Here is a 27,128-nt window from a genome sequence, read left to right as displayed (position 1 = left end):
TCCTGTGTAAATGTGGTGATGGTGTTTGTGAATGGGTATTTTATTGACAGGATTGTGAGTATGTGCAATTGATTCAGATATATTGCACATTGATCTATTCTTAAGTTAGTTTTTATACAAGTATCTTTTAGCCATCTTACTGTCATTGCAAAGAGCATAGTGCTCTGTAGATATGCGCTATGAAATATTCTGTAATAATAAGAGTAATGATAATGATGATTAATTGTATGTTTTCAGTGGAGCACAGCTTTGAGGTGGTGGTTCAGGGAGTGCGGGGCCTGAAGCTGCTAGACACCATGATCTGGGGAGAGGCGGACTGCTTTGTGCAGTACTTCTTCCCCTCACAGGGCCAGGCCAAACAGCAGGGACCCACCCTCGTTCTGGGTGAGGCACAATGAAACTTTCTTTACACTTTTTTTTTCTTGAGTGCATTCTTACGTGTGCCAGTTTTTTTTTATATGTAATTTTTTTTGTGATATTTTTTGGGGTACTCATATTCTGTACCTGTCAAACTGATGCAAACTAGGCCTGTTGGTTTCTTATGTTGGGCAGCTTTTGCAACTACACAAAACTTTTTTTATGTCTGTTAATTTTAGCTGTACTGTTTTTGTCCTCCAATGCATGTTGAGTTTGTTGTTTTTTTAATGTGGAGTACTGACATGGATTATAGGATCTTTATTGCAAGTATTTTGGTCTGAAAGATGGCTCTGGATCCAGCTGATCTGCATATACCTTGACATGTGAAATTAGAAAGTTATCCACCTTTTGCCAACAAGATAATTGTTTTGATTTGAACCTTGGAGTATGACACAAAACACTTTGAAGTTGAATTTGTCTTTTATTGAGTTTGTCATTTTTGTTGGATTTGCCAAATAAATGTTTCTTCATGTTTGACGTATTATGTATGCAGAAATTTCAGTGTTCAACTGAATTTAAATAGCTATGTGCCTGCAAGAAAAAGGGAGCGAGCCTTGTTCAATCATGTGTTCTGCATTTAACATTTTGTGTGTTAGCTCATTTTTCTTCCATCTAATGTTTAGATGGTTGTTTTTATTGGTAGGATGAATTATGTGTGTTTATAAGGGTATATTCATTGAAGGATACTCTTATTATCTGAGTTATGAAATGCTCTTTTTCATTGTTTATTGTTTATTTATTGTTACACAAATTTATATTTTGTACTGTGCATTGAGCCTTGATGTTTTTGGGGAGGATTACACTTAAAGTTTATCTATTATCATTATAAAAATATTTAAAAAAATTCCCCATTACAGCCATGCCTAGCTTGCGGTCATTCCGCACAGCTACCACGTTGTGCATACCTGACCCCACCTTCAGTGACGTGACACGCCACAGGATCACCCTACCTGTTGCCACACCTGTACAGAGAGAGCTGCTCACAGGTGAGACTCCAGGCTACAGTCTGCTTAAAGTGGGCCTGTGATCCTCTTGTCAAGTGATAAATTTCTCTTTGCCTGGTTTGCAAAGTGATTGCTTACATGTTTGTTGGTGTTTGTTGCTTTTAGAATACTAAAAGCCACCAACTCAATTACATTGACATTACTTCTATCACAATTATTGTACTGATGAGTCGGTAAACGAATCATAAATACTAGTTCCTGTTGTATGTCTGTGTTAATAGGATATCATATTCCAGAGAATCCTTGCATCTAAATGAAGTGGACTTGATTGTTCCAGAGAAATGATTGTTCCAGAGAAATGGTATTAAGAGGGGATATGAAATGTTTTTCTGTGAAAAAGTCTATTTCTTGAAGTGACGGTGCATAGAAACCAATCACTTCAAAAGGAATACTGAATAACATAACTGGTAAAAAGTTTGATATGAAATTTATTTATTTCAAGAAGTCCTCCAGTTAAGTTCAGGCCAGACCAGGCAGTCAATGCAACCCAGACCTGCCATAGCAAAAAGAAAGGACTTTGCCTTTGTGAAGTCCTTTTATTTTTTCATTCAGTGGAAGTGATTGTCTCTTTGTCAGCAGATACTGGAGTCTGTGTAAGTATGTAATTTCATTATTTTCTTGTCAGATGCATAACCTGGTTGTTTGTTGGTGTGTGCAGCTTGTGCCAACTCCTCAGCAGGGAGCGGTGGTCTGCCATTTGAAGTGTGGTGTCGCTTTTATCATCCAAATGTACGGGACCAGGTCATTGCCAGGGTATGTTTTGATTTTCCTTGCTTTAGATGTATACACATGTTTTTCCTCAAGTAGGATTTGGTGTGTTGGTGTATAAAATTTTGATTTATATTTTGAATTTGAATCTGCACAGAAAACCCAATCATTTAATAAAATTGTTACCATGAATGCTTTTCCTCTATGTGTGTTTTTTTTATTGCAAAATGACGGTGTATTTTATTTTATTTTTTGTTAGGTTGACTGCAACCTCACTTGCTTGATTACTACTCATAGATCAACTCATAGAGAGTAAGATGGTGGAATGGTTAAGACACTTTTCAGCCAGTATAGTGTTAGGGTCTGGGTTCAATTGTGGCTCTCGCCCTTTCTCCCAAGTTTGATAACTTGGAAAATCAAACTGAGCATCTAGTCATTCAGATGAGACAATAAACTGAGGTCCTGTGTGCAGCACGAACTTGATGCACTTAAAAAGAACCCATGGCAACAAAAGTTTTGTCCTTTGGCAAAAATATGAATTAAAAAAAATCCACTCTGATAAGTACACAAATATATATGCAGGCACTCAATCCCTGACTAAGTGTGTGGGGTTATGCTGCTGGTCAGGCATTTGCCTAGCAGATGTAGTGTAGCATTTATGGATTTGTCTGATTGCAATGGCATCTCCTTAAGAAACTGAAACTGAAGATCAACAGTGTATGATAGTTAACAATCTGATATTGGATTTGCCTATATGTGTGTGTGAGTTTGTGTGTGTTTGCTATGAGAGGGAGGCTTGTGCATTTGTGCATTTGTGTTGCAGCAGTCCACCATGCTGTGCCCCTTAAGGGTTAAGGGAACAATGAATGTGTGTGTGTGTGTGTGTGTGTGTGGTGTGTGTGTGTGTGTGTGTGATATTCAGACGAGTTAACATGTCAGTGAGTGCATGTGTGTTTTATCTATACAAGTTATCATAGTGACAGTTGTCAAGTGTATGTGATGTACAGGCCACCCTACCCCTGGCCAAGCTGTGTGCCATGGTGACGATGCAGAAACGAGGGGAGCCCAGTGTGCAGTCCTTCTCTCTGCCTCTCACCCCTGTGGCCTCAGGCAGCCAGGACCAGGAGAGTCAGGCCAAGGTGGGTGTGACCTTTCACCACACCCATCATTGAGTTAACTAGTTTGTTTCCTGAACATTAGTGATGAAAGCTTGATTCATCCCCTCTAATCACTTGCAGAACAGTCTTGGCCCAAAGAGGCTTTTTGTTCCATTTTGAAGGGGATCTTTTTGGTTGTTTCTTAATTGATGTCAGTGACAATGAGGTTTTTTTGGGGTTTTTTTGGGTTTTTTGGTTTTTTGAGACATAGAGTTTGGGTGCAGCAGTGTCATTAGCCAAAGCATTAGCTACAGAAATAATCCAACCACTTGCAGAATAGTCTTTGCTGAAAGCACATTGTAAAGGGCTTTTGTTTGGTTGTATATAAATAACAGTGAGTTTATGCTTGTTAACTCTTTGAGTGATAGAGTTGGGGTGCAACCATGTCTTGATCCAAAGCATTTGGCAATGGAAATAACCCACTCATTGCATAATTTTTAAATGTGGATCTCTGTAACATTTGGCCAGATAGCCCTGTGCTCCTTAAGTGAACACACAGAACATATGAATTATGATATGACTTACCCCATTGGTGAGAGACAGTGTGACAGAGCTTTTCCATGTATTACACAATAGTGACAGATGAGTGCTGTGGTTTCAGATGAAGGACTCTGGCCTGATGGACGTTACTGTTCACTACAAAACACAGACAGTCCAGGTAAACTCCTATTGTGTCTTCATGATGGTCATATCTATATGTATATTCCATGAAAAGTTGAAAAGAAAGAAGGGCTGTAGGGATGAAATAAGGCCAATAAAAAACAGTAGCCGTCCCTACTCTGCCAAGTGTGTCCACATAGTGTTCACTGTATTCCAAGGAATACAAACAGCACCTCAGTACGAGAAGTAATTGTGACATTCAGCCCTGAATCAAATTTGACATACCCTCAGATGTAGTCCTGGTCATCGCATGTTGTATGGATGTGACAGCAGTGCATTTGGCAGGGGCACTGGAGTCCTAGTCTATTTGTCTTTGATGACCTTTCAGCAGACCATTCGTACTTCCTTTGGGTGGGATGGAAAAAATTCAGGGGAAAGTCTGCCTATGTTTCACAGCGTCTTCTCAACCACAGGCAGATTTTAATTGCAGTAGTTTTGAATTGATAATTTGTTCTTTCCTTTCTTCCTCCTCTTGAGTTTGTAATTCTGTATCGCTCACACTCTGAAGCCCCAAACTGACCAAGTCTCTTCTCTCACTCTGCCATTGTTGACCTCTGAATGAATAAAACAGGATAGATAGTTCATGTGACAGATGACAGTGATTGGATCTGTTTCAACTGTTCATATTCAGAAGTTTGGAAGAATAGGACATGCATGCTGGCATGTTAATTCACATTGTGTTGCACTAAAGTTGATTGCTTGGGGTTGAAATATGTGGGACAAGTCAAAATAGATGAGCAGCACAGAGCCATGCTGCAGTGTGTGTTGTGGTGTTGACAGACTGGTGACAGTGGCAGTGGCAGTGTCAGGCAGATGACCGGTGGCTCTCAGGTGTCTCTCTGTATCTCCGTCATCAGGGCCTCTGGACTGCAGGTATGTGCTGTCAGCAGATGACAAAAACATTTTCCTCCTTTGTCAAGGATACGTGTGTGTGTGTGTATGTGTGCGTGTGTGTGTGGACAGGTGGGTGGAAGAATGGTGGCATTGTTGTTAGACCACTCATATAGAAATCAGAAGATGCTAGGTTTGGGTCATTGATGGATTTTGCTCTCCTTTATATAATACAGTGAGTGGTGATTAGGACCCTTATATTTTCTTCTGAGACAGTTAATGGAACTCCTGTGACTAGTACTGTGAGTAGCTTGCACTCAACTCAGGAAAAAAAATACCTGTTATGGTAACAAAAGACTTTCCATTAATGAGCACCAACAGAAAAATTCACTCAGCCAAGCTATTAAATAGACAGGCAGACAGGAAAGAACAGTGATGCTGTACTGTAGTGTTGCGTTGTCTTTGGGAAGAGCAGGTTGAAATTCTCACAAGGGCATGTTTTGTGACAATGATAACTGCACAGACATTCTCAGTATATCAAGTGGGGGAAAAATCATATAGATATGTGTTGGTGTGTATATTGTTGAGAAGTAAAATGGGCACACAGGTGCATATTTCATTGTGTATGACTTAACATTTCCCTTTGTTATGTTAGATGTTGTGTGTGTGTGAGTGTAGATGACTGTTTGTGAGTGTGTGTTGTGTTCATATTTAGTGCATGAATTTGTTTTTATGAATAGTATTTAGCACATTGAACTGCACTTCACAAGATTTTGTGTGCTATAAGAAATGATTCATTAATTTTATCATTAATATTATTGTTATCAATATTATTATGTTCACATCATTGCATATTATGATTATGATGTTGCTTGTGAAAACATTCACATATTTGTTCATTAGAGGACATGTGACTGATTTAGTGGTCAGTGTGTCAGTGTGTTGGTTGCTGTGTTGTCAGGCGGCTGCAGAATGGGCGGCACGTACAGACAGTGGCATGCAGTATCCTGCAGAAGTTGGGGTCAACTCCTACATCAGGTTGATCTTGTCCTTCCTCGGCAGCCAGGTCAGTGTGCGACCAGTGGTTGGTCATTGGTGGTTTGACATGGTTGCGTTTTAGTTTCTGATACGTTTTCTGTCATGCGTGGATGACTGGTATGTAGTTCAGAATCCCAAATCTTGTTTTGTTGTTCTGTAACATTTCATAAGCTGATAGCAGACATATAGTAGCATGCAAACATTCTTGTGAATGTAATCACTTTTTCTTGATAACACTGCTCACATGATGGTTTTCATGAAAATTTTCTGTCATGGTGATCTGATGGCATTTTCACATTTTTTGATGTGAACATAGATAATTTTTGTTTGGTCAGGAAGAAAAGTAAAGAAATTGAATACAAAAAATATTGCAAAGAAGGTTTGAAGTGTAAGAAGGGAGCAGATTTTTGCAGTTGCAGACCAGTCTCAGGAGAACAGAAGGTAGACTTTGGGAGGGGAGAAAGTAGAGTCACTGATGGGAAGTACTCTCACCAAGTGTGACCAACAGGAGAAATAATTAACTTAGTGTAATGGATATATGGTGTAGTGTTGTATTTTCGGTAGAAGCTGTGTTATCAGTATTTTGAATTTTAGTGTCCGTTTCAGTGTGAGAACCTAGACACACTTGGGCGAAAGCTTCAGCCACAAAAAAACAAACTGTATTTCTGCTTTCGCTGTCTGACATAAAATAGACACACCATCCTCTCCATCCCCTTTCTCCCAACACATGACCCTCTCTCTCATCCGGTAAGCTATGTGTGTGTGTGCGCATGTGTGTGTGTGTGTGTGTGTGTGTGCGCGTGTGTGCGTGTGTGTGTGTGTGTGTGTGTGTGTCCAGGAGGAGCAAGTAACAGTTCAATGTGTATCTGTTGTGTGTACATGAGGACTGAGTAACAAAGGCAGTGGCTCGGACGTTCAGTGTGTGTATGTTGTGTGTTGAGGAGGAGCGAGTAACAAAGACAATGGTGCAGACGTTCAATGTGTATGTGTTGTGTGTCGAGGATGTGTGAGTAACAAAGACAGGGGCTCGGATATTCAGTATGTATGTGTTGTGTATCCAGGAGGAGCGAGTAGCAAAGATGGTGGTGCAGACATTCAGTGTGTATGTGTGTTGTGTGTCCAGGAGGAGCGAGTAACACAGTGGTGCAGACATTCAGTTTCAGTTTCAGTTTCAGTAGCTCAAGGAGGCGTCACTGCGTTCGGACAAATCCATATACGCTACACCACATCTGCCAAGACATTCAGTGTGTATGTGTTGTGTGTCCAGGAGGAGGAGTAACGCAGTAGCGCAGAAATTCAGTGTGTATGTGTTGTGTGTCCAGGAGTAACACAGTAGCGCAGATGTTCAGTGTGTATGTGTTGTGTGTCCAGGAGGAGTAACACAGTGGCGCAGATGTTCAGTGTGTATGTGTTGGGTGTCCAGGAGGAGGAGTAACACAGTGGCGCAGACGTTCATTGTGTGTGTGTTGTGTGTCCAGGAGTAACACAGTGGCGCAGACATTCAGTGTGTATGTGTTGTGTGTCCAGGAGGAGTAACACAGTGGCACAGACGTTCAGTGTGTATGTGTTGTGTGTCCAGGAGGAAGAGTAACACAGTGGCGCAGACATTCATTGTGTGTGTGTTGTGTGTCCAGGAGTAACACAGTGGTGCAGACATTCAGTGTGTATGTGTTGTGTGTCCACGAGGAGTGAGTAACACAGTGGCGCAGACATTCAGTGTGTATGTGTTATGTGTCCAGGAGGAGTAACACAGTGGCGCAGACGTTCAGTGTGTATGTGTTGTGTGTCAAGGAGGAGTAACACAGTGGCGCAGACATTCATTGTGTGTGTGTTGTGTGTCCAGGAGGAGTAACACAGTGGCGCAGACATTCAGTGTGTATGTGTTGTGTGTCCACGAGGAGTGAGTAACACAGTGGCGCAGACGTTCAGTGTGTGTGTGTGTTGTGTGTCCAGGAGTAACGCAGTAGCGCAGAAATTCAGTGTGTATGTGTTGTGTGTCCAGGAGGAGTGAGTAACACAGTAGCGCAGATGTTCAGTGTGTATGTGTTGGGTGTCCAGGAGGAGTGAGTAACACAGTAGCGCAGATGTTCAGTGTGTATGTGTTGGGTGTCCAGGAGGAGTGAGTAACAAATATGGTGGCATGGATATTCATGTGTGTGTATGTGTTGTGTGTCCAGGAGTAGCAAGTAACAAAGACAGTGGCACGGACGTTCAGTGTATGTGTTGTGTGTACAGGAGGAGCGAGTTACAAAGACGGTGGCACGGACGTTCAGCCCAGAGTTCAGTCACCATGTGGAGCTGCCTCTGCAGCTGATGTGGTCAGGGGACCAGGATGACCCCGCCAGTCTGGCCCAGGTGTTGGAGACTGGTCACCTGTCACTGCAGGTGTGGCATCAGGTGCCCACCAGTTCCTCTCCAGGTAGGTGGTAACTGGTAGCTGGCTCCCTGTTTTTTTGTTGGTGGTACCAAAACTTTCATATGATATGTCACAAACATTTTGTTTTTCTTTTTTTTTCTTTTCGTTTTTCTTTTTTCATGTTGAGCTTTCTTTTTCGATGCTGCACACACAATTGAAGACGTGTAAATAAAATCATAACAGGATTTAGATTTATCACATGTATTAACCCTTCCTCTTTGTCTCTTTTTTTCTTTCTTTTCTTTCTTTTTTCTTTTATTTATTATTTTTTTGATGGACCTGAAAATCTACTGTTTTTGCAGTGAGCAATTGGTCATATTTTTGGACTGATACTAGCCATGCCATTTAAAAATTTATTGTGTTATTTCCTGTTTCCTTTGACTTGTTCATGTTTTTCCACTTTTGTTTTTGTGTTAAGTATTTGGTTTAGCTAATGGTAATGAATTGTGTGTTTTTTTGTAATCATGGCATCATGTCTGTTGTCAAAATCTCCAGCTTTTGCTTACTTCTGTTAGTGTAAACCAGGTCTGAATGTTTTGTGTTAGAAAGACCTTGTGTTTTCGAGATATGTCATGGTTTGCCTGTGTGTAGTCTTAGTCTTTGTTTTAGAATAGTGTAGTAGTTTCTCTCAGATTTGCTGTTTGACAGTTCCATTTACACTGAACATTGGTGCAGTCTCTTCAGATCTTGTTACTATACTGTCTTCATGACATGCAGAAGACTACTTTGTGTCAACGTTACAGTGAGACAGCCTGAATGCTTTATTATTGAACAATCTTGTATTTGGGAGTTATAGGAATGATAATGCATTTTTGCAGTTCTGGCCTGTTTCATCAACCTGTGTTTTAGTTTTTGGCATTGTCCTTGTCACCTATGCTGTCTTTGTGCGTTGTTATCTTATTCTATTCTTTGTGGGTTTCTGACCATTATTCATTTGTAGTGTTGTAATATGAATAGAGAAGAATGGTGTCACTGAATCCTGGGCAAAAAAAAATGTAAATAGAAGCTGTGAGTTGCCCGGACACCAGGACCCCAGGCCCATCTGCTGTTGTTAGGAGGGACGCGGGATGACAAGTCCTGACCATAGTTGTCATTTGGATATCATTTGTCAAGATGTTGTGGTATGTGACCTGACATTGCCTGTATAGATTTGCCTTTCCTGTGCATAGACGCAGCAGACTTGCGAGATGTGTGTGAGTGTGGCATACTGTGTGTGTGTGCAGGTGTGGTGGAATATGAGTGCGATGACAGGACAGGTGGGAAGCGGTTGGTTCAGACGTCAGGTGATGTGTTGTTGGGCACCTGCACCATTCCCCTAGCCCATCTCCTTATCAGGCAGGCAGGTAAGTCACAGCACTGGGGGACAGAGTGTCACCATAATGCAGTGCCATCTTTATTTTATTTTATTTTTTCTGTCTGCTGGTGTTTGCTTTATTGTCAAGGTGGAATTTTTCTACAGAATTTTGCCAGGCACAACCCTTTTGTTGCTTTGGGTTCTTGTATGTGTCCTAAGTGCATGCAGTACATAGGACCTCAGTTCACCACCTTATCTGAAAGACTTGCATGCAGACCTCCACTCAAGGTCTAGAAAAAAGGGGGAATAAAAATCCTGATTCAATTTATGGGACTGGAACCCATGGACACTCGCTTCCTAGTCAGGCACATTACCACTTGGCCACCACTCTGCTCAAGTGGTGCTCTTGTGCAGCTTTACAGGTGGGAAGAAAACACAGGGCAGATGTGTGTGTGTGTGTGTCTGTGTGTGTGTGCATCATAAAGCCTGTGAAGAACAAAATGTTCAGAACCAGACTGGTATTTAGAATGATGTATAAAAATACTTTAAAAAAAAGAAGAAGAGAGATAAGTTTTAGAATGAGGAAAAGAGAGGTAGAAAATGATGGTGCATTGTGGGTTGCAATTTCCTCACAAGAAAAAAAAATCTTCACAGTGTCCTGGTCAGTGTTGTTCATGTTATGAGTTAGTTGAAATAATTTTGGCTAACCCCTAACCCATGGCATTTTTCTCTCTGTTACTAGTTTTTATAGTTTTTATTTATCTTTTTTTTTTTTTGGTGGGTAATTTCTGTAGTGTGAAATGTAGTTGGACACGATGAGGTTTTGTATCTCTCTGGAACAGTAAAACAAGTGATTTGCTGTGGCAGGCATTAAGGGCTGGTTCTCCATGGACCGCCCCACTTCCACCTGGGCCCACGCTGACAGCAACACCTCCACCTCTGAAGAGGGCCCCTCCTCCTCTTCCTCCTCCTCCTCCCGACTGGTAGGAGGGGTGGAGGTGGGGGTGCATTTTGCCCACAGCTCTGACCGACAGAAGGTGGTGGAGTCAGCACGCAGTGTGGGGTGGTCGCCGATCGACCCCACTGTGGAACTGGACAGCTGGCAAGATGAAGGTTGGTTGTGGGGGGTGGGGGTGGGGGCATGGTGGTTGGCCAGTGGGGATACTACAGGATGACTGATCTGAAAGAGACAGAGGGAGAGAGAGTCTTGAGAAAATGAGAGATGTCATAAAGAGAGTCAGAGAGAATGAGAGACAGTCCAGATTCTGAATGAGAGAAAAAGTCCGAGAGATTCCAAGAGAATGAGAGAAGTCAGAGTCAGAAAGAGACAAAATCTGAGAGAATAAAAAATTCTTAGAGAATGAGAGAAAGTTGGAGACAGAATTAAAGAATGAAAGTCAAATTTTGAGAGAAAGTTGGAGAGTGGTGAGTGGTAAGCAGCTTCTTTTCAAAACCAGTGGAACTGGGCAGTTCATGCATGTTCATGTGTGTGTTAGTGTACCATGCCAGTAAGAGCATTTGACCAACTTTATCGTTGTTTAGCGTATTATGTCATAATCTTATACCTTGATTCAGATGTTGATGGGGATGGTGGAGTGTATGCATGTGTGTGTGTGTGTGTGTGTGTGTGTGTGTGTGTGTGTGTGTGTGTGTGTGGATGCATGCTTTAACCACACGGGTATCAATCACACTGACATACATGAACATCAGTGTGTCATATTCTCTTTACACAGGTGTGTTTATTGTTTGCCCTCGACATAGATGCAGGTGGTCAGCAGGAGAGCCACCAGGTGTCGATGAAGGTTGACCAGGTGTGCGTTCCTCTTGCCCGTGTCTTGCTACCTGGCCAGACCTCTCTGGACCCCTCGGCCCGATGCTACATCCGCTACAAGTTCTATGACCGAGGTCAGTACTGGGTGTTTGTGGGGAGGCTGTGGTGCTTTAGTCAACAGCCAGTCAAGAGATACTGATGTGTGTTAGTGTATTTATGATGTGCTTTAGTTGTCAGTCAGTCAGAGATACCAGGAGTGTGTGTATGTGAGTATGTGGTGCTTTAGCTGTCAGTCAGACAGGAGGTAGCAGAAGAGAGAGAGAGAGAGAGAGAGAGAGTGTGTGTGTGTGTGTGTGTGTGTGTGTGTGTGTTTGGTGATGTAGCTTTCAATCAGGAGATTACAGAAGACAGTGTGTGTGTGTGTGTCAGAGTATGGTAATGTAGCTGTCAGTCAGGAGACTGCAAAAGGTAATGTGCGTATGTGAGTATATGTTGTACTTGAGACTGCAAAAGACAGTGTGTGTCTGTGAGTGTATGCTGTACTTCTGTAGTCAGTCTGTCCAGAATATCAGAAGACAGTGTGTGTATGTGAATGTATATTGGAAGGTTGGAAATATGTTTGTGGAGTTACATGTTTTGGGATGAGAGTTTGAAAGAATAAAAGTGTAAAAAAAGAAAAGAAAAATGAACAGTGGTGAGAATCTGAAAAACAAGATATGAAACAACAGTGTGAAAATTATTGTTTCGTAAGTAGTCATTGAAAAATAGTGGTCTGCTCTGTTTAGCATATAAAAGATCACTTGCAAGACTGAACTTGTTAACAGTGTCCTTCCAACTGTCAGTTAAGTATATGCCAGTGTCAAGAAATATCTGTGCACCAACTCCTGGCCCAGAATTACTGCATAGTAGAAGTTGTAGCTGAAGTCTTCATGTAACAGTCAGATTAAGCAGTGAAGTTGATGCTCTTCATACCCTGTGGCATGGCACATAAGACTGCCACCAGAGAGGTCCACTGCTGTCTGTCTTGTACCATAGCTGTTGGGCTTGTCATGTCAGTATATTGTTCGGTGAGGGACAGAATGGTGCATGTTACAGCTGCGGTGGTGTCCCGCTCGTCACGGTTACATGGGGATGGGGAGAGGCTGCAGGCAGGAGTTCAGCACCGCCACACCATGGTGCTGCCTCACAGCGCACCTTTCCTATGGTCAGTTCATCCGCCTGTATACATACAGCTATGATTCACTTGGTCACATTATTTTCTGTGCAGCTGATAAATTGATGGTTGTTTAAAAGAAAAAAAAAACACTTTAGAATTGTTAAAACAGTCAGATTTCTTGAATTGAAATTTGTCATCATTATTTCTGTTTGTTGTATTAATATTACAATTATTGCACTGACCCCTGCAGGTACCTGCGAGAGGAACGCCTGGAAGTACAGGTGTGGGTGACCTTTGGGTCGCATGACAAAGGTCAGAGGCCACTGCAGCGGGACAAACTGGTGGGCACTGCCTACGTTGACCTCCTACCTTTGTGTGATACACGTCGCCGGCAGCATCGCATCAGGTGGGTCCAGGTATTTTAACCTGGAGTTTGATTTTCTTCTTGTAAACATATTTATGATCGGTTGTTATTTTTCTTTCCTACATAATAGATGGTTTCATTGTGAAATCACCACCCTACCTGCATTGAAGTGTTTCATTGATTTCATCTCTGTTTGCTTCTTTCTCCTGCAGTGGGCTCCTGCCTCTCTTCAAACCAGGCACCCCCAACCTGGCTGGAGCTTTCGTTCAGCTCCATCTGACCTCCAACCTTTGCCGTGGCAACCAGCTGCTGGACGATGAGGATGAGGTGATAGAGGAAGGAGAAAGGTCAGACTTTGATTATGACTCTGGTGACAGCTTCCATCAGTTGGTGGGGAGTGGCCATAGCCCTGCCAAGTCCAAGTCAGCATCGAAAGAGGTGGATGTGGGGCCGGTCTTTACTGTCCACCTGTCTGTGGAGCGCGCCTTGCACTTACCCACAGTCAGAGCCTCTGGCAGGTAAAACCCTCTGTGTGTCTGAGGGTGGGTGATAGTACATAACACGCATTTAAAATAAATTCTTTCAAAGACATTTGATAGAACATGAATACATCAGTAAAGAACATGAATACATCAGTAAAGAGTTGGGTTTTTTTTCTAAAGATATTTGATTGAGCATAAATACATCTATGCTGAGGTTTTTTTTATAAGGCTTTTGATAGGACACAACAACATTCATAAAGAGTTTTTTTCAGTGCATGTACAATTCTACTCTGGTGCGCCTTGTGTGTGATGAGGTGGTGCATTGATTACAGGACAGGGGAGGTGGCGCCAACCACATACGTTTCATTCCAGTCTGCAGAGAGAGCGTTGCCGACCTACAGCGATATTGTGGCCAACAGCACAGACCCTGTGTGGGACTACACTGCTGAGGTGGCCCTCAGTGCTGATCTGCTCACACACAATAGCAAGGTCAGGGTGCTGGGGCAAGCGGGGTTTGCATGTGTGTGTGTGTGTGTGTTACATGTATGTGCGTGTGTGTGTGTGTTGCATGTGTGTGCGAGTGTGTGTGTGTTGCATGTATGTGCATATGTGTGTGTATGTGTGTGTGTGTGTGTGCAGTTGTGGGGTGTGGGAAAAATTTAGAGCAATATGAATAGTGTGTCTGTCTTCCCACCTTTTATTAATTTATTTTGTCATGAATTATATAGTCGTGTGCATCTTTGTCATTTGTTTAAAAGTAGTGCTTACAGACTCATTGTTAAAATTAATTCTTTTTTTTCTTTTGTTTGAATGGTGACATTCAGAAAGTTTGTTTCATGCTGTTTTCCAGAACCTGGTTTTGAAAGTGTGGCACAAGCCAGAAGGAGGCAGCAAACAGCCAGGTAATTTTCTACATTTTCTTCTCATGTACTTGATCATGACTGTGTACAGTGACTGTCAGACTTTTGTGTTGATCATGTCATCCTTTTGCTGGTGTTGTCACACTCTCTTCAGTTCTTTTATTGTTCTGCTTGTGATGCCTGTTGCTTGGAAAAGAAAATTGGGTGGAGTGGGACGAAAGAGGCAGGGTGAGGTGGAATGAGAAAGGGTGGGGAGGTCAGGGGGTTGGGTAGGAAGATAGAAAATAAAACATTGGAACCAAAGGCCCGCCCCTCCTGAACTCTGATAAGGGGTCCACGAGGTTGTGGAAAGAGCACACTGGAAACTCAGCATGTTCCGTTTTGAATGGAAACAAACCAATGTATTATGAAGATTTATGCTTAAAAGGGTCCAACAGTTGTGTCATACTGATTGTGTTATAATGCAAGTGCAGGTCAGTGGTTTGAATACCTATGATATATTATTCTTATGCAGGTGTTGACCAAAGAATGAGTAATTAGACTATAGTACTATAATGCAAGATCATGGAAAAATGCCAAGATACTTGAGCTGTTGTATCCCAATGTAAGCATTGAAATGCAAGAGGAGAATACTTCATAAAATGAGTACTGTATTGTGGTTGGCTTACAGACAAGTCATGTGACCGGGTATTGGGCTTCGTGTCAGTTGACCTCTGCCCTTTGAACTCTGGCCTGCGTCAGATTTGTGGCTGGTACAACATTGTTGACCTCAGTGGACAAAGTCGGGGACAGATTAAGGTACAGACTATGTGTGTGTGTGTCTGCGCGCGCACATGTGTGTGTGGGTACATGTGTGTGTTATGTGTGATTTTTTTCTGTATATTTCCCACTATGCACGTGAAATTATTTTCTTTGCATATTGCACCACACAACAGAACCACATGTTCCACATGAAATAAACAAACTGAACAGTCAAAGTTCATCTTCCTATACTGCACAGAATCTTTGGAAACTACTTCAGTATTATTTTCAGTGAAAAAGCAAAATGTAATATGATGTTATTTTTAATGTATTCCTGCTCTCTCTTCTACGTCTATGCCTTTCATATTCTCTTGACACGCACATAGTCTTGCTTTCTGTTTTAATCTTCCCTTATTCCCATGCATTCAATTTTTTAACTGGCATATTTAGTTGTCTGGCATAAAGATTAGATGTATGTGTTATGATTCAGTGTACATTCATATTTAAGATACTTACACATCTATGCATTAAATGCATACATATCTATACTTATAATCTAAAATTATATATTTGAAAAGATGTTAGAAGTAAGGAAGAAGAAAGTAAAAGAAAGAAAGAAATCAAAATCTACACCACCTAAATCCCTCCTGAGTCCTGAGTGTGAGTGTATTTGAGTGTTTTGGTGTGAAAATATATTATGTGTGTGCATAGATCTGGATATGTGATGATGTGTGTCTGAGGGAATATGTTCGCATCTGAGAAAGAGAAAGAAATATATAAATTTGTGCAAAAAGAAAAAGTTTGAGAATACATTTGGACCAGTGTATGTGGCATTTCTCAATGTGAAGACTCTTTATTGGCTTAAAATAGAAGAATGCACATGGGGCATTGAAAATAACATCAGTCAGCAGTCATTCCATATCTAAAGATGACAGAAAACAAGGGCAGCTCCCACATGCTGTCTCCCTTCCTGCTTCCAACCTCCACACACGCACACACACACACACACGCACACGCACACAGAGCTACAGCAGTCATCCTTTTCTGCCCCCTCCCCAGGAGCATGGTGGTTGATATGTGGTAACACAGATGTGTGTGTTCAGGTGAGCATCATCCCAGTGGAGCAGGGCGGCCCGGCCAGCAGCAACGCAGCCACTGGAGGTCCCTCTGTCAGCATGCTGTCCTCTGTGAGTATGTCTGTGCTCAGTGCTTCCCACTGTCATATTGCTCAGTGCTTCCTCCTGTCATACTGCTGAGTGCTTCCACCTGTCATACTGCTGAGTGTTTCTCCCTATCACACTGCTGAGTGCCTCTCCCCTGTCACACTGCTGAGTGCTTCCCACTGTCATACTGCTGAGTGTTTCTCCCTATCACACTGCTGAGTGCCTCCCCTTGTCACACTGCTGAGTGCCTCTCCCCTGTCACACTGCTGAGTGCTTCCCACTGTCATACTGCTCAGTGCTTCCCCCTGTCATACTGCTGAGTGCTTCCCCCTGTCGTACTGCTGAGTGCTTCCCCCTGTCATACTGCTGAGTGCTTCCCCTGTCATACTGCTGAGTGCTTCCCCCTGTCATACTGCTGAGTGCTTCCCACTGTCATCAGTGCTTCCCCCTGTCATACTGCTGAGTGCTTCCCCCTGTCGTACTGCTGAGTGCTTCCCCCTGTCATACTGCTGAGTGTTTCTCCCTATCACACTGCTGAGTGCCTCCCCTTGTCATACTGCTGAGTGCTTCCCCCTGTCATACTGCTGAGTGCTTCCCCCTGTCATCAGTGCTTCCCCCTGTCATACTGCTGAGTGCTTCCCCCTGTCATCAGTGCTTCCCCCTGTCATACTGCTGAGTGCTTCCCCCTGTCATACTGCTGAGTGCTTCCCATTGTCATACTTCTCAGTGCTTCCCCCTGTCATCAGTGCTTCCCCCTGTCACACTGCTCAGTGCTTCCTCTTGTCATACTGCTGAGCACTTCCCCCTGTCACACTGCTGAGTGCTTCCTCTTGTCATACTGCTGAGTACTTCCCTCTGTCATACTGCTGAGCGCTTCCTCTTGTCATACTGCTGAGCACTTCCTCTTGTCATACTGTTGAGTACTTCCCCCTGTCATACTGCTGAGCGCTTCCCCCGTCACACTTCTCAGTCCTTCCTCTTGTCATACTGCTGAGCACTTCCCCCTGTCACACTGCTGTACTCGGTGAATCTGTGCCGAGTGCTTCCCCTTGTCACACTGCTGAGTACTTCACCTTGTCATACTGCTGAGTACTTCCCCCTGTCACACTGCTGAGTACTTCTGCTGAGTACTTCCCCCTGTCATACTGCTGTACTCGGTGAATCTGTGCCGAGTGCTTCCCCTTGTCACACTGCTGAGTGCTTCCCCATTACTCTGCTGTAGTTTTGCACTGAGGTATCTTAACGCTGTCCTTGTTCCAATGCTTCATTTTCACTGGCATGTTTTTTTTGTTTTTTTTTAATTTTGTCTTCATGAGCATTCAGTCCTGAAATGTCCCCCATTTGTGGTTGGCTTGGCTGTGAGCCACATAGTTTTGATTTCTTTGAGAGCATGAACTGTGCAACACATGAACAAAATCATATAATGTTAAATTTGTTTTCTTTACACATCTCTCTCCCCCCACACCCCACACCCCTCCCCCCATCTCTTTCTTTTCTAGGTCCCTCTGCCTCATCCCTAATCATGTGTGATTGGTCTTTGTTCCTTCATATAAATATAATGGCTGTTTTGGATTTGTAGTCGTTGTTTTTCTCTGAAGATTTGATATACACAATTTATCATATGAAAAATGATTCATTTAATGGTTTTGAAAAGACAGGGCAGTCCGGAACAGTTACAGTTGTTTATCAATGATCAGTCAGTCATTCAGTTTTTTCTCTCCATCCAGCAGCTGCTGATTAGATGACATTACAAGCTGCAAATCCATTTTAAAAAAAAGAAAAAGGAATGAATCATGTTTACCATAGATGCAAACTTCAACACAATGCTCATGACACAGTGTAACCTGTCCTTTCATCTGAAACACATGAAAATCTGCTAAGTTTGATCCTGGGGACTTGATTTATGATTTGTCTTTAGATTAAAAAAAAAAAGAAGTGTATTTTTATGCTTGTTTCATTTGATATTGCCAGTCTGAAGTTCTGATTCAGTGTGTTTATATTGTTACTGTATCCTCCATGCCCCAAATGATTAAATTTTGGTTGAATCTGTGAAAAGAAGCTAGGTTCAGGAAACGATACATTGTAGGTGTGTTTTGTGCAGAGAGGAGGGTCAGTGTGTGTGACCAGTGAGCCAGTGGCTGGCTTCTCCTTCTTCCCCACCTCCCTCCCTGCCCTGTCCAGTCTGCCCACCATGGCTGGTATCACCACCGCCGCCACCAACAGCATCGACGGTCAGGCTGGGCCGTCGTCACTGGGGGGTGCCGCCTCTCACTGGCAACCACGCTTCCTGTCTCTGCCTGGTGATGGGGCTGCTGCTTGGGCTGGGGATTCTTCCAAGTCCATGCTGTTCTCTTCTCTGAGGTATTGGCATTGTGTGTGGGTGGGGGGTTGGGGGGTGGGAATTTAGTGGTTTTGGTTGTTTTTTTTTCCCCTTACTGAAGTGAAGAAGAGACTAAGAGAGTATGAATATGTGAAACAATGTGTGCATGTGACAGTGCGTGTCTGTGTGTCCCGGTGGTAGGAATGGAACTGTACAAACCCTTTAATCTGCCCCCTGATGTCTATTGGTGTGGAATCAGACTAGTACAGAGAAAGTTAACTTGTGGGTTGCTGTGACAGAGTACATCCATTATGTTTTGCAGACAACAGCTGCGTGATCTGGACGGCCTGACCCAACGTATTCGCCTGCGCCTGTCTGTGGAGGAGTCGGACATTGATGCCAACCAGCCCACCAGCGCCCGGTCAGCGGACATTCTGACGGGCACCCACTCCGGCCTGAGCACCATCAACACCACCTCCTCCCTCACCGCCACTCGGGAGGTGCTCTCCGATGTCAGCCGCCAACTTTTGACCTCAAGGGACATCACGGCGGACTCCAGCCAGCAACCCAACAGGTCTGCGTCAGAGGACAGCATGTCTCACAATGCTGTGGATTCAGGGGCCTTCTCTGGCAACAACACAGGGAAGTCGCAGGATGGGCCTGACAGTCATCGCAGTGACAAGCAAGTGGCCTTTGGGGAGGGGAAGGAGTCTGCTGGAAGGCTGCTGTCTGCTCTGCCTCCTTCTGGTCAGTGTGTGTAGGTGTGGTGTGTTTGTGTGTGTGTTTGTGTGTTGCCCATTCTTTGTAACATCTGCTGATGACAGTAACTGTTTGTTAAGCCCTGTGTTGCATGACTAAGACGAGTTACAATGTGTGGGTTTATTACTCTCTCTTTTCTTCTGATTTCCCCCTTTTAAGCTTTGCATAGAAGGATCCTGTAAAATAATTAATCAGCTACCTTATTGTTTATGTTTTGAAACTTGGTGAAATTTCAGCAAAAGACCTTCAGTGTTGATACACAGAACAAGTGGAGTGGCCAACAAAGGTGGTATGGCATGAAACTAAAGGGACTTGCCCACACTGTGTTTGTGACAGGACCCCCTGCCTGTGCTGTGGAAGAGCAGTTCCTGGAGGGGTCCCCCCAGGGGGCCTTGACTCCCCGCTCTCCTCGGGACTTCTCCAGCAATTCTCAGACCAGCCAGGGGTTCCAGCCAGTGGGAGTTGTGCCATCTGACTCCAGTGGGTCTGCTGTTGCCGTGACCAGGCAGCAGGAGGTGCCTGTGCTGACCAACATGGTTGCTATAGGGGACGAGGTTACCCCCAGATCTGATGCTCCTTCAGGTGATTAGTGAGAGAAACTGATGATTGTGTGTTGTACACCTGCGTATATCCATTTATATCTGTATGTAGTCTTGTCATCTCCATCTGCACGAAGTCTGTAATGACTGAACACTGTACATCCGTCTGCATCTGCACCCTGTCTGTCAGTCAGGGCTGTAGTGCTGCAGAAGTGTTGAAGTACCCTCTCACTCATATAAAGCATCATTTGATGAGAAACCGGAGAAATTTGAAAGAGCTGCGTGAAAGATATTGCTTCGATACATTGTGATGTGAAAAACATGCCACACACTATTGAGGTAAAGAGCAGTGATGATAATACAGTTTTCTGTTGGTGGTCTGTTACAGATGAGGGCAAGATGGAGGACTTTTTCCAGCAGGACTATCACCATCACCCGGCTGCCTACCACAGTGATGATGACAACACGGATGATGACGAGATGTTTGGCAGTTACCACCACTACCGAGCCATGCTGGACCAGGCAGAGGAGGACCATCAACAAGAGGAAGAGGAGGAGGAGGGGAGCAATGTGGAAATCATCACCCCTCGCAGGATCAATGATGTGTCAGGAATGCTGCGACAGTTTGCACACCCCTCAGGAACGCTGCCTGCCGTGTTTTCCCCCCTTCATCAGGTGTCTGCAGGACAGGTGGCCCTTCACACCTGGCCAGGTGTACAGTCTCATCATGAGGAAGACAACACAGACAAGGCAGAGAGGGACAGGGATGAGAGCGCTGAGGAGGAGGGCAGTGGTGAGGAGGAGGGGGAGAAAACCCTGGAGGCAGAGAAGCTGCCCAGTGACAGGGGAGACATGACGGAGACCCAGGAACGGAACTCGTTCATCGACAGCTGGCTGGAGGAGAGCCGTGACCTGGCCCACAGCTCGCTGACCCAGGGACAGTCGGCAGGGCTGACGTTTCCCTTGACAGGGGAGGTCAGCACCCCCTCACACCCTCCCCTTGATTTGGACCTGCCTACCAGTGAGGCAGGGGAGCCCAGCGAGACAGCTACGCCCCAGATGAATGGAGCGGCTGATCTGGAGTCCCTGCCCTCAGAAGACAGGGCCCCGGGAAGCATGCACCTCCTGTCCCAGGTGGAGCTGATTGACACTCTGACCTCAGTGAACTCTGCGGCCAGACAGATGCAGGGGCGTGCACAGCGCAGGGAGGGGATGCACAACGGTGATCTGGCTTCTGAACAGGATGCTGAGGGTCTGGCTCGCCAAGCCCACCTCCTGTCCAATGTGGAACTGTACTCCACCGTGTCCTCCTTCCACCCGACATCACAAGCTCACCGTCACTTGCTGTCCAATGTTGAACTGACGTCCTCAGCCTCTGGCTCCTCCCACAATCCCGACACCCCCAGCAGCCGACCCTCACGCCAGTCCTCAGCCACCAGCGCTGGGAGGAGGGCAGAACTGGAAGTGTGTGCTGAACATTCGGAAGACGAGGAGGGGTCTGACAGAGCCCAGACCCTGTCGGCACGCTCGGACCAAGTGTCCCAGTTCTTCGCGCCCCCTCAGCAGGGTGTGGTGATGAACGGAGCATACGACTCCTCCGAGGAAGAACTGAACTATCAGTACAGTGCCACAGCCAGGGTCACCTCTGCCAAACCTAGAGGGGCCGTCAAGGGGAGAGAACCGTGCCAGAGTATCACAGCCACCACAGAAGACAGTGGTCTGGAGAGCGGTGCCAAGTCATCACAGGACGAACGTGAAGCTCTGTCCTTGCTGGACTCCACTCAGGGTCATGGCCTTTCAGAGGCTGCAACAATGCCGGAATTCTTCCTGCCCACAGATGAGCTTCAAGCTTCAATGAGGGCACTGCAGCTGGCCACTTCAGCGGCTGAGTCTGTACCTCAGGTCAGTGACATTCACGTTCTCTCCTTTTACTCTTTCTGCTGCAGTGTGGACGTTGTTTTGAAATGCAGACATTATAAAAAGCATAAGTATGCATTGTTTATTCACTGATATATTATTTTAGATAATAATTTTAATACTAAGGGATGTGCATGTCTTTACATAGTGATATTCATCGTAATATCTTGCTTATGGCCATGACAGTGGGTTTTGACACACACACACACAAAAATCAGCTTTCAGCAGCATTGGAATATGCGCTACTGGTGAAGTCAAGTAGATGTTGCTGTCTGTTCTTGATGCGCTCCTGTTTCTGGGCATGTATTTTGTCATTGTCTGACCCATGAATTGATATGGAGGGGTGTGTTGCAGACAATCAGGGCCGATGGTAAAGCCCAGGCCTCAGCGGACCTGCTGCAGAGACTGAAGAAAGCTGGCACTGCGTCTAACAAGTTCAAGGCCACCGTCTCAGCCAGAGGTAGAAAGCTGCCCACGGCAGAGGAGGCCAAACGTATTGCAAAAATCTTCTCCGCCAAACCGTCTTGAGCGGAGATCATGTGGCCAGTAACATGCCCTGTCCCAAGTGCCTTTCTGACAGAGGTGTGGTGGTGAGAAGTGTTGGTTGTGATACATTGTGTTATAGTAGTGAACTGCCGCTCTCCCCCACTCTCCCCTTCTCTAGCAGACACAGTGGTGTGACTCAGTATGGGTCATGTATGGAGAGGCTTTACAGGACCATCACATGTAGGTGGTCCACACCATTGGGCTTAGACCTGTACATTGTGACAATAAGTTCATCGATCATCCATGGGTATCATCCTTACCTTCATCACTGACATCATGTTCATCCAATTATCCATTGGTAACATCCTTTACCTTCCTTACTCATAGGAAAGTGGAGTTCAGGGGTGTGAAAAGTACAGTGACTTGGGTCCAGAAGTGATGTTGCCATGGGTGGGTAGCCATTCCGTCCTTTTCCTGATTCTATGCTGTGCCCAGCCCATGGCATGGTCACTTAATGCTGTGGTGGTCTGTGGAACCCAGTATGTGGCAGACAACTCAGTCTGTGATCATGGACGTTACTGTCAGTTTCCGTGGTAGAACAGTCAGCTCCACGAGACGCAACTGGCCACTTGCTGGTTGAAGGTAGTGCAGTGTGTAATGTGGCAAGGGCAGGAGTGGGCTGATGAGGCCTGGAACAGGTAAAGTGCATGCGAGCACAGAAGAAAATATATAGTCTTGCAGACTCTGTGCAGCTGAAGGTTCTTGGTGTTTCAGCACTGTGGCAGTCATCTTCAGGTCATGTACAAGGGACACAGTTGTTGTTTTTTTGCTGTGTTTCACATTTTCAAAGTACTCATCAGTTGATGAACCTGCTGCTCAGACTGTGCAAGAAATTAGATTTTCTTCTTTAGCATAGCTTTTGTGAATGGGGAGCTTGGAACCAGTGTCTGAAATAAAATCACATAATTGCGGTTCAGACCAGCAAATTGGACAAATGTTAGTAAAACGATGGCTGATTAACAATTAACATTACCCACTTTGTCATTGTTGAATGGGTACAGAAAGAATAGTTGCCTTACAGACTGATACAGACAAGTTTTCGTTGTGCCTTTCTGTCTGGAAAGCCTTTCCTTGTTCAGACTGTACATAGAAAGACATGAGAATCGTTGCTGGACATCAAACCGTGTACATAGTGATGTGAGCAGAGGGGAGGAAGGAGATAATCATGTTGTTAGTGAAATGTTACTGAGAGACACAGGCTGAGCCCAGTCCATCCCTTGCCACATAGCGGTCATCTGTGACAGGACAGTTTTCTCCTTGCTTGCCTACTTCTTCTTCTCAGGTTCCTGTTTGGGGCAGTTATCAGACTGTGATAGTGTGCATCTGGTTCAGCTGTGAATGCCTTGTGTGTACAGGTGTCTGTGTGTGTGTGGGCACATGCAGGTGCATGTGTGTATGTGTTTAACTCATAATTATGTATATGTGAATACTTATATCAGAGTTAGGTGCCAAATTATGAAGTGCTTGCATGTGCTGTGCAGGACAGGTTGATTTGTTTCATAAACTGAAGATGAGAAAGTGATAGTGGTTGTAATGTTGACTCTGTTGTGTTGGTGTCTGCAGCATGTATGTGTTTGTGTTTTTGTGTGTCGGTGGATGGAACTTATCAGTCAATAATTTTTGTACCATCATCATGGATGCCTATTACTGAACGTTTTCATGAAGGTTTTGTTCTTGTCTAGATCTGCTGAGTTCTTGTTTGAACCTGACAACTAAATGCTTTTCAGTTTTCTTTAGATTCCAGTGAAAAGACAGAAAAGGGTTATAAAATGGGAGATGCATTGTGCATATGCGTGTGAAGGGTCTCTCTGTTTGTAGAATCAGTAGATCAATTATGAATCAATGGATTTAAATGAATTTATATAACAGCATGACAGTGGAGGAAAATGTGCTCTTTCATCATTTAAAATCACTTTTGGGTGCATGAAAATCATAATCATTTTAATCTGGTTTCATTGTCAAAATTATAAAGTACTGTAATTTTGAACCTGGTTGAATCATCTGAACCAACAAAAAACCTTTGATGTCCAAAATTAAAGGTAATTTATTATCATAGAGACGCCTAAAGGTATGCTCAGTGAAGGAAAATGCAATCGTTAGTACTCATTCAAGTCTGATGTTAATTCAGCATGACTTGGCAAGCTTTGATATATTATCAATAGTTGAATGTGACAGATTTCATGTTGTTCATCCAGTGTTTGTGTGTGTGTGTGTGTGTGTGTGTGTGTGTGTGTGTGTGTGTGTGTGTGTGTGTGTTGCTGTAACTTTTGTAAACAAGTTATTTTGTGTACTGTTTTCTCAGTCATGATTGCCTTGGATTTTTTTTAGCATGCATTTTTTACATTATGGATGCCTTCAGTGTTACATTTTTTAAGCTGTGTTTTTCTATTTCAGTGTCTTTTCTTTTTTTAAATGTTTTTCTAATTAGAGCTTTAATCATTCACATCAGTAGAGGTGTGTAAATGTGTATGGATGTGTCGTTTATTAGTAATATTCTTTTTTTTTTACCTAGGGCAGTCCAGATATTTGTGTGTGTTGTACGTACTACCTGCACAACATCGACATTCTAGCCAAATAACAATCCGTCCATATGTAGTTTATAGTGTTCAGTCATAAAATATATTCCTAGGCATGTATATAGACCAAGATATATTAACTCACTCCGGATGATGGAACGCTATAGCATTCCTGACGTAAGGTAGCATTCCGGACGACGGAACACTACAGCGGTTTCGACAATTAAAAATTTGTCCACATTTTCCTCATGGGGTAGCATAAAAATTGCAGCTACACCGGGCATTGAGAACGTGTCAAGGGTTGGAAAGTTTCTTCGTGAGGTTTCCGTGACTATACACTCGCTGGCCAGCTGTTGACATTGGTACCACACATGACAAGCTAATCTGCATACGTATCAAAAATGGCGTTGCAGGCGATACAATTGGAAATTTTTGGAGCAAACTAGATCACGACAGTGGCTTTTTACTGCTGCTGATGTGATTGAAATGCTTCAAACTGAAGGTTTCAACATCAACGAGGATGATGAAGACGTTGAATAAAGTATCTGCAGTGAAGAAAGGTACCCGCAAGAAGGTACTGACAGTGACTCAGTTTCTGAGGGCTGTGAAGAGAGGGAGCAGTTTCTGAGGGCTGTGAAGAGAGGCAGGGGGGTGGGCATACACAGGACATTAGAAGAGGGGTCAGTGGGTCAAATACAGGGAGTTTCATTCAGTTACTTTGTGTTTTGTATTTTTTGTGATTTTTTTTCCTAACCCTAACAAATGGGTCATCTGCGGGGGAAAGCAGGGGAGAAAACTATTCGTCTGGAGTGAGTTAATAGATGTCACTACATATGCCATAATACCGGTAAATTATTGGGAGGTGTGTATGCCACCTAAACTGCAAAATGGTGTATGTATCACTATGAGCAGCATAATTCCTCTTTGACTTTTTGTAACCCATTTCACCTTGTTGGCCATAATAATGACGTGGAGAGGCTGGTGATCAGACCACACAGTATCTTCCAAAATGAACGCAGTCATTGCTGTCACAAAAGGAATTGCTCGTCTCCCATTCACCCCTAGAAACAAGATATGCTCACACACACGCATGCATGCATGCAGAGAATGAACTTAACAGTCACATACAAAATGACAGTCACAGGAAGTGTGAACAGAAAAGAAATTGTCCTTGCAGAGTGTATGTGCCTTTTCTTCTCCTGTTTCCAGCAGCTGAATGCAGAGACGTTTTTATGTTAATTAAAATTTTCTCTATTTCTGCCTGTTGGACACCTTAGGAAGACCAAGGACTGTGAGATACATTATAATACATTGTTAACGCAAGGGTAGTTTGATACAGTTCTTCACTTTATGCATGGAAGGACTGTAAGATATTAACCCAGTGGTTGCTGGGTCACTGATTGCTGTGTCAGAGTGTGCTGCACCACAAATAAGCAATGATGAGTATAACATTACTCAAGGATAGTTGTTTTCTTCGGGGTTTTTTTGTTGTTATATCTTCTGAATAACTTTGCAGAATCAAGTTTTGCATCACTGAAATATAGTTAATTTTTTGTAATATCTTCTGTGCAACTTTGGAGAATTAAAAATGTCGATATATTGTTAAGCTTTGTCAGGATAAACAATTATACTGCAGTATTTATTTTACTGGCAGACATAAAGAATATTGAGTAAGAACAAGCAACCCACTGGCATTGCCATGAGCTGGTCTTGATCATAAGGTTAATTGGACATTTGATACCCTCAACCCTGTTCTGACAATGGAAGGGAAATAACGGACATAAACCCTTTGAAACACTGTGGGTGTCCTGATATTTTAAGCATGCAACCCATGGAGCAACTTGAGCAGAGTGATAAGCTTTAAACAGTCATTTTTTCCCTTATGATAACGAGTTGGAGTGAACAGCCTTGTGCATCTTACTGCTTACTGCTCCCTTCACCCTCCAGGTTGTGGGGACACTGCATGGTTGAATGCTGCACTACAAGCCTCAATCTTTAATGGTTGTGTGTTAGTGCCTGGGTTTGAGTAAGCTTTGAGCATCAGAGATTGACAGATGGGCTCTCTGTGATACCAGTTCTTTGCATACACAACCTCATTCCATCCACCTTTGGCAAAAGCCTTCAGGGGGCAGGTATGCTTTCTGTCCAGGAGGTAGGAATATAAGTTCCAAGATCAACACCAGCTCCAGTTAAGAATACATTGTGTGTGTATTTTGGAAGATACTGTGTCATGTACAAATATGATTACTAAAATTGATTAAGTTTAGGTAGAAGATAGTATGTAGTTGTTGACATTCCTTGAATAACAATGTTACTTGCCTCAGAATAATATTAACTGGGCCAGATCTGATCTATGCTACAGCTGTATTTTTGTACAATTATTTATTTTTCTACCCTTGTATATATTAATGCAGATTTGGGAGTAAAGAGATCTGAATCCAAGCACAGGTTATGTGTATTAAAGCTGAT

General features: G+C 43.7%; 1 protein-coding gene across 2 annotated transcripts in view; it reads left to right on the top strand.

Annotated features, from left to right (window-relative positions):
- The window catches only part of LOC143299245 (C2 domain-containing protein 3-like), a 50,191-nt gene extending 23,063 nt beyond the window's left edge, over positions 1-27,128 (top strand). For both annotated transcript variants that reach the window (XM_076612458.1, XM_076612457.1), the window contains exons 25-47: positions 238-384; positions 1,275-1,403; positions 2,080-2,174; positions 3,137-3,268; positions 3,888-3,944; positions 4,727-4,819; positions 5,739-5,843; positions 8,051-8,234; positions 9,455-9,574; positions 10,393-10,638; positions 11,287-11,430; positions 12,392-12,500; positions 12,703-12,858; positions 13,029-13,334; positions 13,631-13,787; positions 14,149-14,200; positions 14,829-14,956; positions 16,003-16,086; positions 18,164-18,423; positions 18,705-19,129; positions 19,478-19,723; positions 20,069-21,582; positions 21,952-27,128. In XM_076612458.1, coding sequence (XP_076468573.1) covers positions 238-384; positions 1,275-1,403; positions 2,080-2,174; positions 3,137-3,268; positions 3,888-3,944; positions 4,727-4,819; positions 5,739-5,843; positions 8,051-8,234; positions 9,455-9,574; positions 10,393-10,638; positions 11,287-11,430; positions 12,392-12,500; positions 12,703-12,858; positions 13,029-13,334; positions 13,631-13,787; positions 14,149-14,200; positions 14,829-14,956; positions 16,003-16,086; positions 18,164-18,423; positions 18,705-19,129; positions 19,478-19,723; positions 20,069-21,582; positions 21,952-22,125 — 5,063 coding nt within the window. In that variant the 3' untranslated portion in view covers positions 22,126-27,128. The remainder of the gene's footprint in view (positions 1-237; positions 385-1,274; positions 1,404-2,079; positions 2,175-3,136; positions 3,269-3,887; positions 3,945-4,726; positions 4,820-5,738; positions 5,844-8,050; positions 8,235-9,454; positions 9,575-10,392; positions 10,639-11,286; positions 11,431-12,391; positions 12,501-12,702; positions 12,859-13,028; positions 13,335-13,630; positions 13,788-14,148; positions 14,201-14,828; positions 14,957-16,002; positions 16,087-18,163; positions 18,424-18,704; positions 19,130-19,477; positions 19,724-20,068; positions 21,583-21,951) is intronic.

This window comes from Babylonia areolata, chromosome 24, assembly GCF_041734735.1.
Source record: "Babylonia areolata isolate BAREFJ2019XMU chromosome 24, ASM4173473v1, whole genome shotgun sequence".
In the NCBI taxonomy this organism is placed as follows: Eukaryota; Metazoa; Mollusca; class Gastropoda; order Neogastropoda; family Buccinidae; genus Babylonia; species Babylonia areolata.
The sequence above is the reverse complement of the archived record's forward strand: the minus strand, read 5'-3'. Positions and strand labels throughout refer to the sequence as shown.